General features: G+C 45.9%; 1 protein-coding gene across 2 annotated transcripts in view; it reads left to right on the top strand.

Moving 5' to 3' along the window:
• cwf19l2 (CWF19 like cell cycle control factor 2) overlaps positions 1-14,697 on the top strand; it is a 48,916-nt gene that overhangs the window by 30,609 nt on the left and 3,610 nt on the right. For both annotated transcript variants that reach the window (XM_083637404.1, XM_083637405.1), the window contains exons 12-14: positions 5,831-5,962; positions 7,870-8,007; positions 14,159-14,371. In XM_083637404.1, coding sequence (XP_083493530.1) covers positions 5,831-5,962; positions 7,870-8,007; positions 14,159-14,371 — 483 coding nt within the window. The remainder of the gene's footprint in view (positions 1-5,830; positions 5,963-7,869; positions 8,008-14,158; positions 14,372-14,697) is intronic.

Below are 14,697 nucleotides of genomic sequence, written 5' to 3' on the forward strand. Positions count from 1 at the left end.
TGAAAGAGACAGAGAGAGGGGTACAGAGAGACGATGTGTTCAGGTTCAGTGGCACAGGTAATGAACAGAGGGTGATGTTGTGCCCTGACACCAGCAGCAGCACTGCTGTATCTCTGCTCACTGCCACAGCTGATGCCTTTTATGGCTTCACACAGGCTCATTTCCGACGGGAGCAGCATCCAACGAGCTTTATAAAGAGCAGAGCAAAAATCAATCTCCAATGTTCTCCTCCTGCCTCCCTTCCTCTGATTTCCTCCCCTCTCCCTCTGAACGCCTGAGATCGTGGCATCATCAGCTCTGAATCCAACATGCTTCCAAATGACTGTCTGATGCCGTTCAAGTCATCCTGATTCACTGAATCCCCTCCTCCTCAGCGTCAATTCATTTATTTTCAGTTAGCTCGCTTCTCGACTCAGTTCTCAGCCTCTTAACTGCTTTGCTCACCTAGACACTGAGAACTTTCTCCCAGCTTTCGTTGTTAAAACTTGGTGGGAACAAGTTGAGTGTTTAAAAAAAAAAAACTGCATCACAGAACCAATCCGGAGTGTTTAGGGCGGGCCTTTGTGCAGAAGGGGCGGTGACATGCAGAGGTTGGTCGGGACATCCATTTTCAGTGTTTTAGAAAGTTCTCTCCATAGTGATTGGCTGAATCTCCAGTTTGTTTCACTCTGGAGGATAACGGTGTGGAGAGAGGATAATTTCCGGTAACGTGACAAAGGGGCGTAGGTTTGTTAGCGGCCATTCTCGCTGCCGTTCAAACAACTATTTTTGCCAAGAAGTTTCCAGATGATTTGGTAAGCGGAGATTGTCTGGAGATTGCTGCCGAGACTAGCTTGCGTCTCCCCTCCGCTCTTATCGCAAGCTAGCCATAAAAAAAAATCACAGCTTGTTTTTAGATACCGTAAATTCCGGACTATAAGACGCACCGGTCTATAAGCCGCAGCACCAAAATTGACTATTTTTTTCTTCTATAAGCCGCACCGGACTATAAGCCGCGGGTGTTTTGATGTTTAATTACCATATGAAAGGGTTCGTGCACAGAGAGGAATGTCGGGAAAGAGATCGCTGTTTGGGGAAGCTCCCATTTATTAACATTTCAACAAAACAAAACAAAAGTCAGGTCACTAATCCCCAGACAAAATCACACAACAATAGGCTACCGTATATGTGCAGCAAACCTGTAACCAGAGAAGTCAAGTCACTAATCCTCGTCTTCCTCTTCTTCCTGCGTACTGAAACCACCAAAGTCCTCATCTTCAGTGTCGGAAACGAACAGGTTCAGGGTGGCTTCGTCAACCACTCTCCTCTCTCCTTCATTGTCACTCAAAACCAACGAACTCCTCTTCATCACTGTCGGCATCGAACAGCCTCTGAAGCCTCTGACGGCCCTCAGCGCCAGCTGTGGCGGCGTCATCCTTTTCATCCCGCAGCAGTCCAGCGTTTTGGAACCCGTTGGTGATTGTGGATGTTTTCACACTCCTATAATATTCCGTGATCTTCCTTTGTGTGAATTCGCCGAAGTTTGTGATTTTCTCCTGGTAGTCGGGAGGGAGTTGTTCAGTAGTTCTCCCCCGGACGGACAGTCCCTTTCATCTCATGAATCGGTAGCACCAAGATGGCCCACCTCTGAAATGTTCAATTTTCATCTCGGTGGCGATTGTTTTGGCCTTCAGTCGGATCTGCACCGTGGAAACGCCTCGGCCGTCTCCTCTCTGGGTCAACACCCAGTCCTCAAGGGAATCTTCAAGTTCCGGCCATCTGCTTTTGTGGCCTCTGAAGGACTTTTTTGTCTTATTACACTGAGACAGTTCCTCCTGCTGCTGCTTCCAACGTCTCACCATTGACTCATCGATGCCCAGGGTACGCGCTGCTGCTCTGTTTGTTTCTTTTAGTGCGAGTTCGACTGCTTTCAGCTTGAAAGCTGCGTCGTGTGACTTTCTGCGTACCTTCCCCATGGTAAGTGAGAGAGAGACTGCTCGTCTTGTTGTGATTCCGGGCTGATGAACTTTGCTTACCGTAATTACCATATGTAAGGGTTCACGCACAGAGGGGATTGTTGGCTGTTTGAGGAAGCTCCCATTTACCGTATTACCGTAACATTTCAACAAAACAACATAACACAACACCTTTGTTTATTTCGACAGTGCACACAGTGTCCGCGGTGTGGTGAAAAGAGGGCAACAGAGGAAATTAAAACAGAAGTGGATTTATAGGTAGAAAGAGTGCTAAAAAAGAGAGATTTTATTTGTATTTGAAAAAAAAAATCTGAAAAAATCCATAGATAAGACGCACCGTTATATAAGCCGCAGGGGCCAAAAAACGGGGAAAAAGCCGCGGCTTATAGTCCGGAATTTACGGTACATATTATTTCAGTACACTACCACATACACGTGGGTGTGTGCTGCTGCATCACCTGCATTTTGTTCTGTGTGTGTTTAAATCACCTGTAAATTTCATGTCAACTTCTCATGGTGCCATGATGCTGGTCTGGCCGATGTGTCACATGAGAACAAGGTTGAAGATGCAGCGTGGTTTAAACCATCATGATGGCAACTCATGCTTACGTCAGCTGGGCTCCTGCCACTGAGCTTATGTTTGAATAACCCTGTTCTTTTCTGATAGGAATGCATTTTTCTAACGGAGAGGCTTTTATAACTGGGATTTGTTGGAGACAGTGTCGTGTTTGAGAGTTTTGATGGGGCTTTTAATTACAATGTCCTGGATGTCGCTTATCAGCGACGTCTAATCTTTTTTCACTTTTTTTAATTGACAATAGCCAGTAAGCCCACCCACCCATGGCAAAATCCGTGTTTGTGTGAATATCCGTATCTGAGGGGGAGAGAGAGAGAGTGTGTGTGTGTGTGTGCGTGTGCGTGCGTGTCTGTGTGTGCACGTGTTTGGATGGTCAGTGGGTTCACTGCCCCAGGCTTGCAATAGGTTATGTTTGTATATATTTACAGAGAAGTATGGATTGAGTGCATTCTGACATGCTGACAGTCTGTATATGACAAAGTCAATATAAGGTCAAATAACAGCTAAGTTTAACTGCAGTTACAGTCCAATTACTTCTGCCATGAAGGGACCAGCAGTTATTTTCTACTGTCAACACAGTGGGGGGAAAAGAAGGAACGGTATATCGACAACGCATCTGTGTTAGTGTTGTATAGTTGTAGTCCCAAGTCATCTGTGTTATTGTTGTATAGTTGTAGTCCCAAGTCATCTGTGTTAGTGTTGTATAGTTGTAGTCCCAAGTCATCTGTGTTAGTGTTGTATAGTTGTAGTCCCATGTCATCTGTGTTATTGTTGCATACTTGTAGTCCGAAGTCATCTGTGTTAGTGTTGTATAGTTGTAGTCCCAAGTCATCTGTGTTAGTGTTGTATAGTTGTAGTCCCAAGTCATCTGTGTTATTGTTGTATAGTTGTAGTCCCAAGTCATCTGTGTTAGTGTTGTATAGTTGTAGTCCCAAGTCATCTGTGTTAGTGTTGTATAGTTGTAGTCCCAAGTCATCTGTGTTAGTGTTGTATAGTTGTAGTCCCAAGCCATCTGTGTTATTGTTGCATACTTGTAGTCCCAAGTCATCTGTGTTAGTGTTGTATAGTTGTAGTCCCAAGTCATCTGTGTTAGTGTTGTATAGTTGTAGTCCCAAGTCATCTGTGTTAGTGTTGTATAGTTGTGTAGTCCCAAGTCATCTGTGTTAGTGTTGCATACTTGTAGTCCCAAGTCATCTGTGTTAGTGTTGTATAGTTGTAGTCCCAAGTCATCTCTGTTAGTGTTGTATAGTTGTAGTCCCAAGTCATCTGTGTTAGTGTTGTATAGTTGTAGTCCCAAGTCATCTGTGTTATTGTTGCATACCTGTAGTCCCAAATCATCTGTGTTAGTGTTGTATAGTTGTAGTCCCAAGTCATCTGTGTTAGTGTTGTATACTTGTAGTCCCAAGTCATCTGTGTTAGTGTTGTATAGTTGTAGTCCCAAGTTATCTGTGTTAGTGTTGTATAGTTGTAGTCCCAAGTCATCTGTGTTATTGTTGCATACTTGTAGTCCCAAGTCATCTGTGTTAGTGTTGCATACTTGTAGTCCCAAGTCATCTGTGTTAGTGTTGTATAGTTGTAGTCCCAAGTCATCTGTGTTATTCTTGTATAGTTGTAGTCCCAAGTCATCTGTGTTAGTGTTGTATAGTTGTAGTCCCAAGTCATCTGTGTTAGTGTTGTATAGTTGTAGTCCCAAGTCATCTGTGTTAGTGTTGTATAGTTGTAGTCCCAAGTCATCTGTGTTAGTGTTGTATAGTTGTAGTCCCATGTCATCTGTGTTATTCTTGTATAGTTGTAGTCCCAAGTCATCTGTGTGTTATTGTTGTATAGTTGTAGTCCCGTCAGCTCACTGACTCAATGTGGCAAAACATGGCTTGACATCGCCTGTGACTTTGAGTACAGTTGATTTCCTCAGCAGCAGCTGAGTGGGCTGTATGAAGCCTGGAGGGCCAGACATCAACCTCTTCAATCTGCTGTTGTTGAGACCAAAGGTAGAAAACAACAACACCTGGATGTAACGCTGGAAACTGTGCAAACGTACAGTAAGCACTGGAAGAGAATTGATGACAGTATATAGAGAGGAGAGCCATTCTGGACGTGTGGGGGTGCCAAGACTGGTCCACTTGATAGCCACAGTTACATAAGAACATACTCATCCAAGCTGCCTTCCTGCACAGACGCTCCTGCAAACTGGGTTGCATCAGAACCTGTGTGTTGGCAAGCAGGACAATCCGGCTGGGTTATCCAACCCTCCAGTCCAGTTTGAAATAGTACAGTTGGTCTGATGCCTAAAAGATGTTTACAGAGAACATGCTTTTCTTAGCCTGACATTTCCAGACCAATTCGCAAATGCGAATGAGCCTGGAATCTCTCAGTTCAATTTCTATTTCTGGGGGGAAGGCGGGGGGGTCATTACCAGCGGGCGCATTCCAACCAAAATGCCTCGACCAATCAGAGCAACGAAATGTGTGATGCAGCGCAGACCAGCTCAAACTAACGTTACTGGTCAGCTGGTTTGCCAACTGCCATGAGATCAGCTGTTACAGCGAGCCGCTCATTATCGCCAAATAATCCCCGACAGAGTGATACAGGACCCCGACACAAAGCACTGTTAAATTTACCGGACTTCATTCTGTCAATTGATATGACGACGTGGTCCTCCAGAGTCTTATCAGAACTGCGTTCGTTCATAGCAACATTCTGCTAGCAGCAGTTTGCTATACAGAAATAACAGACGTAAAATGCCATGATTGACCAGTCAGATATTAAACAAAGCCGTGTACTAAAGGGGCTGTGATTGGCCAGGTGGAAATGGGGCCAGAGCAAATAAAAGATGAGCTGTCTGAGTCGTCAGGTTCCCAGGTGAAGCTTTTCTAGAAAACACCTCAAACTGAAACTTTTAGATCTGTAGATTTGTGCTGACAAAGATGAAAGGAAACGGATGTTTTCTCTTTTGGTGGTGTTGTCAACTTGTCACGATTATTGCCAACTACCAACTGGTCATGATGTGGCTAAATGCTTCATACGTCTGGGAGATGAGCCCTTCACAGCTGTGCGCGTGCGTGCGTGGTTTGACCTCAATACCAGATTTTTTAAGTGCAAAGTAATGTTCTATGATTAAATTGACAAGCCGTTGACATTTTAGAAAGGTTTCATATATTTATTATTTCATTTGAGATATTTTGGCCACAGGGTGGCTTAAAGGTTACAAAAACTCACTGACTATAAATGCTGAGAAAGACCATAAACTTAAAACCAACAACAACAACAACAACAACCTGACTTTGTATTGGTGTTTCAGGTCCCAGGACGCTCCACTGACCAGGACCAGGAAGTGCTACTGTTCAGAACGGACCACTCGGGTCGCGCCTGGCCAGTCAACGCCCCCTCCGGACCTCAGGAGCCCCACGGAGGACGCCGGAAAAAGAAAGCGGTACGGGGAGAGAAAGTGATGGATGAAGGGTGGGAAGGAGAGAGCAGAATGGGAGGAGAAGAGGAATGGGATTTTTCTGATTTTATATATACATCTCCCATCTATCACTAGCTGTGTTTCCATTACAGTTTTTCGCAAAATAATTGCGATATTTCTACAACTTCGACAATGTACAATTGCGACTTGTAGGCGTTTCCATTGAAGTTGAGTTTGAGTGACGGCGCACACACCTGAACGCAATTCCCCGTTGCAGCAGCTGCCATGCGCACGGTGATCTGCCCCAAATCCCGTCCCCTGCATGCTCAAATCCAACCAATGGTCAAAGCAAATCACCACATGAAGTTACAACGCATATAAACGAGCCTGATTATCAATTCAATAGAAATGAGTGTCGTACCCTGCCCCAACATGTTGCTGGCTGCGGTGAATGCAGTGAGCGCGAGAGGCAGAGGAAAAAAGGTAGCCTATAACTGCGCGCACACAGACAGGCAGCCTGTCACCATGGACCGATTTCTGTCATTAAACATGATCTATTTTCCCCAGCTCCGCTTTTGCACAACACTCGTCTTTCTGCTAGGTTGCTGCGGAGGTTTTGCCACGGCTTATCGAACCCTTTCTCCCTCATTTTCCTTTCATTTTCCGCTCCTTTTCCAAAGGAGAAGATGGGTCACATGACATGCAAATGCGAAAAATGCGTTTCCATTACACTTTTGCGATAAACTGCTATATCGACACGTCTGAAAAACCACCTCATGAGAGCGCAAAAACTTTTTGCGATATTTGGGAGGTTTTTCGAAAATTACGTGTTTCCATTACCCACTTTCTATTGCGATATTTAGATTTTGCGCATTTCTGAGAGTAATGGAAACACGACTTATCTATTTCTATACTGTATCTATCTATCTATCTATCTTATCTATAAAAGGGGAAAGTGGGCAATCTCTGTCTGTCTGTTGGTTTCCATTTACAGTATGTGCCACTGATGTCATAAGAGCAATTCATCTTATGACTTCACTGATGATGTCATAGGCACTGATGTAGTCATAGTGATGTCATAAGAGCATGTCATAGGCACTGATGATGTCACTCGAGTAATTGTGGTTTTTGGTTACACTCGGGCAATTGTGACATCCTTGATGATGTTATAGACATTGTGTCATCATTGTGATGTCATCAGTGAGTGATGTCATCAGTGATGCAAAGTTGAGCATGCCAATAGAGCAGCCTAGCCGCGAGCTCGGCCAGAGCTGCGGGCAGGGCCGCGCAGCGGCTGAGCTGCGTATGCGAGCTGCAGGGTGGGCGAGCCTAGGAATTGAGCACGCGAGATACGTAGTTAATTTCAAATACAGATCAGTGTTATCCTACTATCCTACCTGCTACAGTATTTCTACACAGAAGTAGAGAGAAGTGACAGATTTGTTTTGCGCTCGTTATTCCTTGTCTTTTGTTATTCATGTGTATGAGAGCAGGTGGTCCAACATTGAGATGATATGAGTGTAATAAACACAGCTCTCCAGTCTATTCTCCGTTTATGGTTATAATACATTTATGAAGTGGCCTATTCTCTTTACACTACTCTCACCATCTGTCTCTCCTTCTCTCTTTTTCTGACTATCATTTCTCTCTCTTTATTTTTCTCTCATGTTCTGCCCTTTCCTGTGTCCATCTTGTCTTTCTCTCTCAGATTGTCTGTGACGGTGCGTGCGTGTGTGTCTCTCCTCTTTGTAGTTTGTAGTTTCTCGATTTGTTTTTGTTTTTTAGGACTTTGTTTTTGGACACAGCACTGACTCATTTCCAGTGAATGTACTCCTATTTTCCTGATTACCACTTTCTCCATCTTCCTCTTTGTCTGTTGTGTATTTGAGTCTTGATCAGCCCCTCTCTCCCTCTCTCTCTGTTTGCTGCAGATTGAGACCCATGTGGACGGGGAGCGTGTGCGCTACTTCCAGGATGATGACAACGTGGGCCTGAAGGAGATGGTCAGGAGGGAGAAGATGAGCACAGCACAGGACCAGAACGCCCTCTACTCCCGCATGGCTGCCAAGGTAAGAAGCACTTAGTTTGAAACACAACCTGGCAACCCGCTGGGCTGTACCCAATACAACCAGGCAACACAGCTTACAATAACGGTTTTGATCATTATTACCAAAGTGAACTTGGTAACACCGAAGCTGGAGGAATTGCAAGCTGGGAACTCGGTGCTCAACTCAGTCATTCTCAATCTGGCAAAGGCAGGACTGACACAGGACTGACACAGGACTGACACAGGACAGCACAGGACAGCACAGGATGACACAGGACTGACACAGGACAGCACAGGATGACACAGGATGACACAGGACAGCACAGGACAGCACAGGACAGCACAGGATGACACAGGACTGACACAGGACAGCACAGGATGACACAGGACTGACACAGGACAGCACAGGATGACACAGGATGACACAGGACTGACACAGGACTGACACAGGATGACACAGGACTGACACAGGACTGACACAGGACTGACACAGGACAGCACAGGATGACACAGGACTGACACAGGACTGACACAGGACTGACACAGGACTGACACAGGATGACACAGGACTGACACAGGACTGACACAGGATGACACAGGATGACACAGGACTGACACAGGACTGACACAGGACTGACACAGGATGACACAGGACTGACACAGGATGACACAGGACTGACACAGGATGACACAGGACTGACACAGGACTGACACAGGATGACACAGGACTGACACAGGACTGACACAGGACTGACACAGGACTGACACAGGACTGACACAGGACTGACACAGGATGACACAGGACTGACACAGGATGACACAGGACTGACACAGGATGACACAGGACTGACACAGGACTGACACAGGACTGACACAGGACTGACACAGGACAACACAGGACTGACACAGGATGACACAGGACTGACACAGGACTGACACAGGATGACACAGGATGACACAGGATGACACAGGACTGACACAGGACTGACACAGGATGACACAGGACTGACACAGGACTGACACAGGACTGACACAGGATGACACAGGACTGACACAGGATGACACAGGACTGACACAGGACTGACACAGGACTGACACAGGATGACACAGGACTGACACAGGATGACACAGGATGACACAGGACTGACACAGGACTGACACAGGATGACACAGGACTGACACAGGACTGACACAGGACTGACACAGGATGACACAGGACTGACACAGGATGACACAGGACTGACACAGGACTGACACAGGACTGACACAGGATGACACAGGATGACACAGGACTGACACAGGACTGACACAGGACTGACACAGGACAGCACAGGATGACACAGGACTGACACAGGACTGACACAGGACTGACACAGGACTGACACAGGATGACACAGGACTGACACAGGATGACACAGGACTGACACAGGATGACACAGGACTGACACAGGACTGACACAGGACTGACACAGGACTGACACAGGACAACACAGGACTGACACAGGATGACACAGGACTGACACAGGACTGACACAGGATGACACAGGATGACACAGGATGACACAGGACTGACACAGGACTGACACAGGATGACACAGGACTGACACAGGACTGACACAGGACTGACACAGGATGACACAGGACTGACACAGGATGACACAGGACTGACACAGGACTGACACAGGACTGACACAGGATGACACAGGATGACACAGGACTGACACAGGATGACACAGGACTGACACAGGACTGACACAGGACTGACACAGGATGACAGAGGACTGACACAGGATGACACAGGACTGACACAGGACTGACACAGGACTGACACAGGATGACACAGGACTGACACAGGACTGACACAGGATGACACAGGATGACACAGGACTGACACAGGACTGACACAGGACTGACACAGGACTGACACAGGATGACACAGGACTGACACAGGATGACACAGGACTGACACAGGACTGACACAGGACTGACACAGGATGACACAGGACTGACACAGGACTGACACAGGATGACACAGGATGACACAGGACTGACACAGGATGACACAGGACTGACACAGGATGACACAGGACTGACACAGGATGACACAGGACTGACACAGGACAACACAGGACAACACAGGACAACACAGCGATATCGATCACTTTTCTGGCGATCGACTAATCGATCAATCGACTACCGTAAATTCCGGACTATAAGCCGCGGCTTTTTTCCCGTTTTTTGGCCTTTTTTGGCCCCTGCGGCTTATATAACGGTGCGGCTTATCTATGGATTTAAAAAAAAAAAAATCTCTCTTTTTTAGCACTCTTTCTAACTATAAATCCACTTCTGTTTTAATTTCCTCTCTTGCCCTCTTTTAACAACATAACATAACATAACATAACACAACACAGGTGGTGTTGTGTTATGTTGTTTTGTTGAAATGTTAATAAATGGGAGCTTCCTCAAACAGCCATCTCTTTCCCGACAATCCCCTCTGTGCATGAACCCTTACATATGGTAATTAAACATTAAAACACAATAAAAAAAAAAAAAAAAAAAAAAATACCATTAAAACACCCGCGGCTTATAGTCCGGTGCGGCTTATATATGTAAAAAAAAACAGTCAACTTTGCAGGTGCGGCTTATAGTGCGGAATTTACGGTAATCGTTGCAGCTCTGGGGGAGCTATTTAACTATTTGTAGTGTCAGACTGGCTGGCATTTAGTTCTGTGTCTGTAACAATTTCTCTCTTCCTAACTACCCAACTCCCTCTCCATCTCTCAAACTCTCTCACTCTCTTAACGCTCTCTGAGGGGCACTTTTACACGAGGATGTTTTCCTATGGTGACGGGGAATTATTTTATCGTTAGTGCCTCCCTTTTAGACGGCGATGGCGAATTTGGGCTTAGGAAACGACACATTTTGAAACCACCTTCCAGAGTGAAATTCTTGATGACGCTTCCCGCTGAGGGCTCCATGTAATCGCTTGAAGACGGCTCATTTCAGGAACTCTGACGTGCCTGCACACGCGAAACATGCGATTACGCCATAGCAATAAAACGTCAGTATGAATGATGTTAGGCAACATTCAGAATTAAGCTACACTGCGGCCAACTTCAGTTACATGTTCATAACATTACTGCTGCGAGGAGCCGATGATGGCTGTACCCGGTCGGCATTTAACGTTAGTTACAAAAGCACGTCAACAGTGTTTTCTCACTGCCAGTAGCCTACAGTAGGGTTTGACAGATCACAGTCAGCGCTCCCGGTCCTCGCTGCTCGTTAAAGATTTCCAATAGGCGTTATTCTGATAAACTGGTCACATATATGTTACGTTCTCACCCGACAAATATTAAAACTTTAAAACAGTTTGGAGTTTATTTTAGCTTGAAAACAACTTTTTGGCAAGTCTAAATGACTACGGAAGGCGTACTCTACTTCCGTGTATAAAACCGGAAAAACGATTACGAAATGACGTCATGCAGAAGTGTCCTTGTATGGGCAAAGAATAAGGTGATCACACTGCCACCTAGTGACCTGGCATGTACATTACAGCATTTTAAAAATTCAACAGCGCTCATGTAAACAGGGAGAAGGTGTGAAGGAAAAGGTGTGAAGGAAACGCTATTGTGTCGTTTCTTCCAGAAACTGTCCTCGTGTAAAGGGCCCCTCATTCTTTCTTTCTTTTATTAGGTTTTCTCTATTCTATTCTTATCTCTGCCTCTGTTTCTCTCTCTCCCTCTCTCTCTCTCTCTCTCTCTCTCTCCCTCTCTCTCTCTCTTTCTCTCTCTCTCCCCCTGTGTGTTTGAAAGAGGCACAGGAACAGATGGGTGCTGGCGTGCTGCTGCCACGTGTGGCGCGTGTCAGTCTATCAGCAGTTTTCACAGACAGCACTTTTCCGCTGAACGGAGACACATCGTTCTTGTTCCCTGCCCTCTCCTTGCTTGTTTACAAGATTCAAGATTAATTTTAATAGCTATATATATATTACAAAGGAGGAATGTGACTTAGTGCAGTGTGCAGCACAGCCATCACATCAACAGCAGAAGATGGAGCAAACGGAAAACATTCTCAAACGCTAAACGATAAAGTGAAAGTAAAAGTCATTTAAAGTGACATACCGTAATGGGCGTGGGGTTGGGGGGTAGGATAATGACTCTTCTCTCCGTGTGTGTGTGTGTGTGTGTGTGTGTGTGTGTGTGTGTGTGTGTGTGTGTGTGTAGCATGACAATGAGATGGCAGAGTTGCCATGGCAATAAAGAAGAGACAAACGTTTTAGCTCGTCCGTGTTTTTCCCGTGTCTCTCTCACTTTCTCTGCCATCACTCGCTCGCTCAGTCGTTCACTCACTCACTCTCTCACTGCTTCACTCGCTTGCTCAGTTACACACAGACGCACAACCAGTCGCCCTCACTCTGACACATTACACACACACACACACACACACACACACACACACACACACACACACACGCTGCACCTACAAAAAGTGACACTAAAAATACATCCACAGTTACCATGGCAGGGCTTCTATAAATAGCACCACTAATCACAGCTATAGATTTATTTTATGATTTGCAAGGGAGAGAGAAAACGCTATTCTCCTCCCTCTCATCTCTCCATCACGCTATCCTTCCTTCACTGGTCCTCCCTCTCCACCTCCCTCCCTCCCTCTTTCCCTCCTCCCACACTTATCTGAATAACCCCTCTATCAATTTGTCCATCTATCCCCTTTCTCTCCATCTATCCTGCCTTCTTTATCTCTCTCTCTCTAGCACGCACTATCCCGCTCTCCTCCTGTCTCCCTCTCTTGTCCTTCAGCCCTCCCTCTCTCCTTTCCTCCTGGGAGGAAAGGAGAGAAGGCTGTTGCGCTATTCGATCCAACGCAACACCACGGTGTTTAACCTGTTTTTAAATCATGTCATAACAATAATAAATGATACTCTCTAGTCTCTATTGCCTCCTGGAGGGAAATTCCCCCTCCCTCCTCTGGCTCTGACTGACTCACAGTGAGAGGGTTTGCCCTCTACTGCTGTTCTATTAAAGAGCATGGTGCAGGTTCAACAATTTGATCAATTTACATTTTGGACCTCTTGATTACCGTAGTACAAAAAACTTTTTTACAGGCCGCCAGGGCAGAAATATGAAAAAAAAAAGGCATTTTTAAATCCGTATTTTTATCTTATAGTGTGTGTGTGTGTGTGTGTGTGTGTGTGTGTGTGTGTGTGTGTGTGTGCGTGTGTGTGCACATACATTTATGACAAGAAGATTCTCAGTTGCTGTTGTACATAGGGCTGGGTTAAAAAACTCTGATTTTGATTCATAAGATCCGAGATCGATCTTAATATGGTAAAGGAATAATCCAATTAAAAGGCTGCGCTGGTCAACAGAGCTAATGGATGTGTGTCAGGCTACATAGGCTGGTCAACAGAGCTAATGGACCTGTGTCAGGCTACATAGGCTGGTCAACAGAGCTAATGGACGTGTGTCAGGCTACATAGGGTGGTCAACAGAGCTAATGGACCTGTGTCAGGCTACATAGGCTGGTCAACAGAGCTAATGGATGTGTGTCAGGCTACATAGGCTGGTCAACAGAGCTAATGAATGTGTGTCAGGCTACATAGGCTGGTCAACAGAGCTAATGGACCTGTGTCAGGCTACATAGGCTGGTCAACAGAGCTAATGGATGTGTGTCAGGCTACATAGGCTGGTCAACAGAGCTAATGGACCTGTGTCAGGCTACATAGGCAGGTCAACAGAGCTAATGGATGTGTGTCAGGCTACATAGGCTGGTCAACAGAGCTAATGGATGTGTGTCAGGCTACATAGGCTGGTCAACAGAGCTAATGGATGTGTGTCAGGCTACACAAGCTGGTTAACAGAGCTAATGGATGTGTGTCAGGCTACATAGGCTGGTCAACAGAGCTAATGAATGTGTGTCAGGCTACATACGCTGGTCAACAGAGCTAATGGATGTGTGTCAGGCTACATAAGCTGGTTAACAGAGCTAATGGATGTGTGTGAGGCTACATAGGCTGGTCAACATGTACACATGCAGTATGTATTGCTGCACACTTACATAGTGTTTTGCACACAGCCACTCCTACACACACACACACCCTCCCACACTCACTAAACTAATCCAACTTTCGCTCTTCTCCGGCGCCTCTCCAGATGATGGGGAAGACGGACGGCGACAACTACACGCTGGATGACATGTTTGTGTCGAGCGCGGCACAGCGGGAGGGCGAGGGCAGGGAGGAGGACAGGATGAGGAGCAGAGCCATCGGAGAACATAAGAAGCTGGCCGCCTCCATGGAGAAATGCCAGCGTTGTTTCAGCAGCCAGGAGCTCCAGAAGCACCTCATAGTGGCCATCGGGGGCATGGTAAGGTGGACTATACGCACATTGCCTCAGAAAGTCTGAATTTGTCACCGTAAATGTCACTTAGTGCGTTTACATGCACGCAATAATCAGAATTAAACAGAATAATCAGGCAACTGGCAATAATCTGATTTCCGCGTTTACATGCACTTGGTAAATAGCGGGAACTCACCTCAAAGTGTGCGAGTGGACATTGACTGCAATGAATAAACCTGGTGATTCAGCAGAAACCTAGGTCTGTTTATGGGTTTTCTCATAAACTGATAATGGCCTTTATCCGGTAAAGGATGCCGTTTACATGACACTTGAATAATCAGGTAACTCTAGAA

This window comes from Poromitra crassiceps (assembly GCF_964638095.1).
Source record: "Poromitra crassiceps genome assembly, chromosome: 5".
NCBI classification, from domain to species: Eukaryota; Metazoa; Chordata; class Actinopteri; order Beryciformes; family Melamphaidae; genus Poromitra; species Poromitra crassiceps.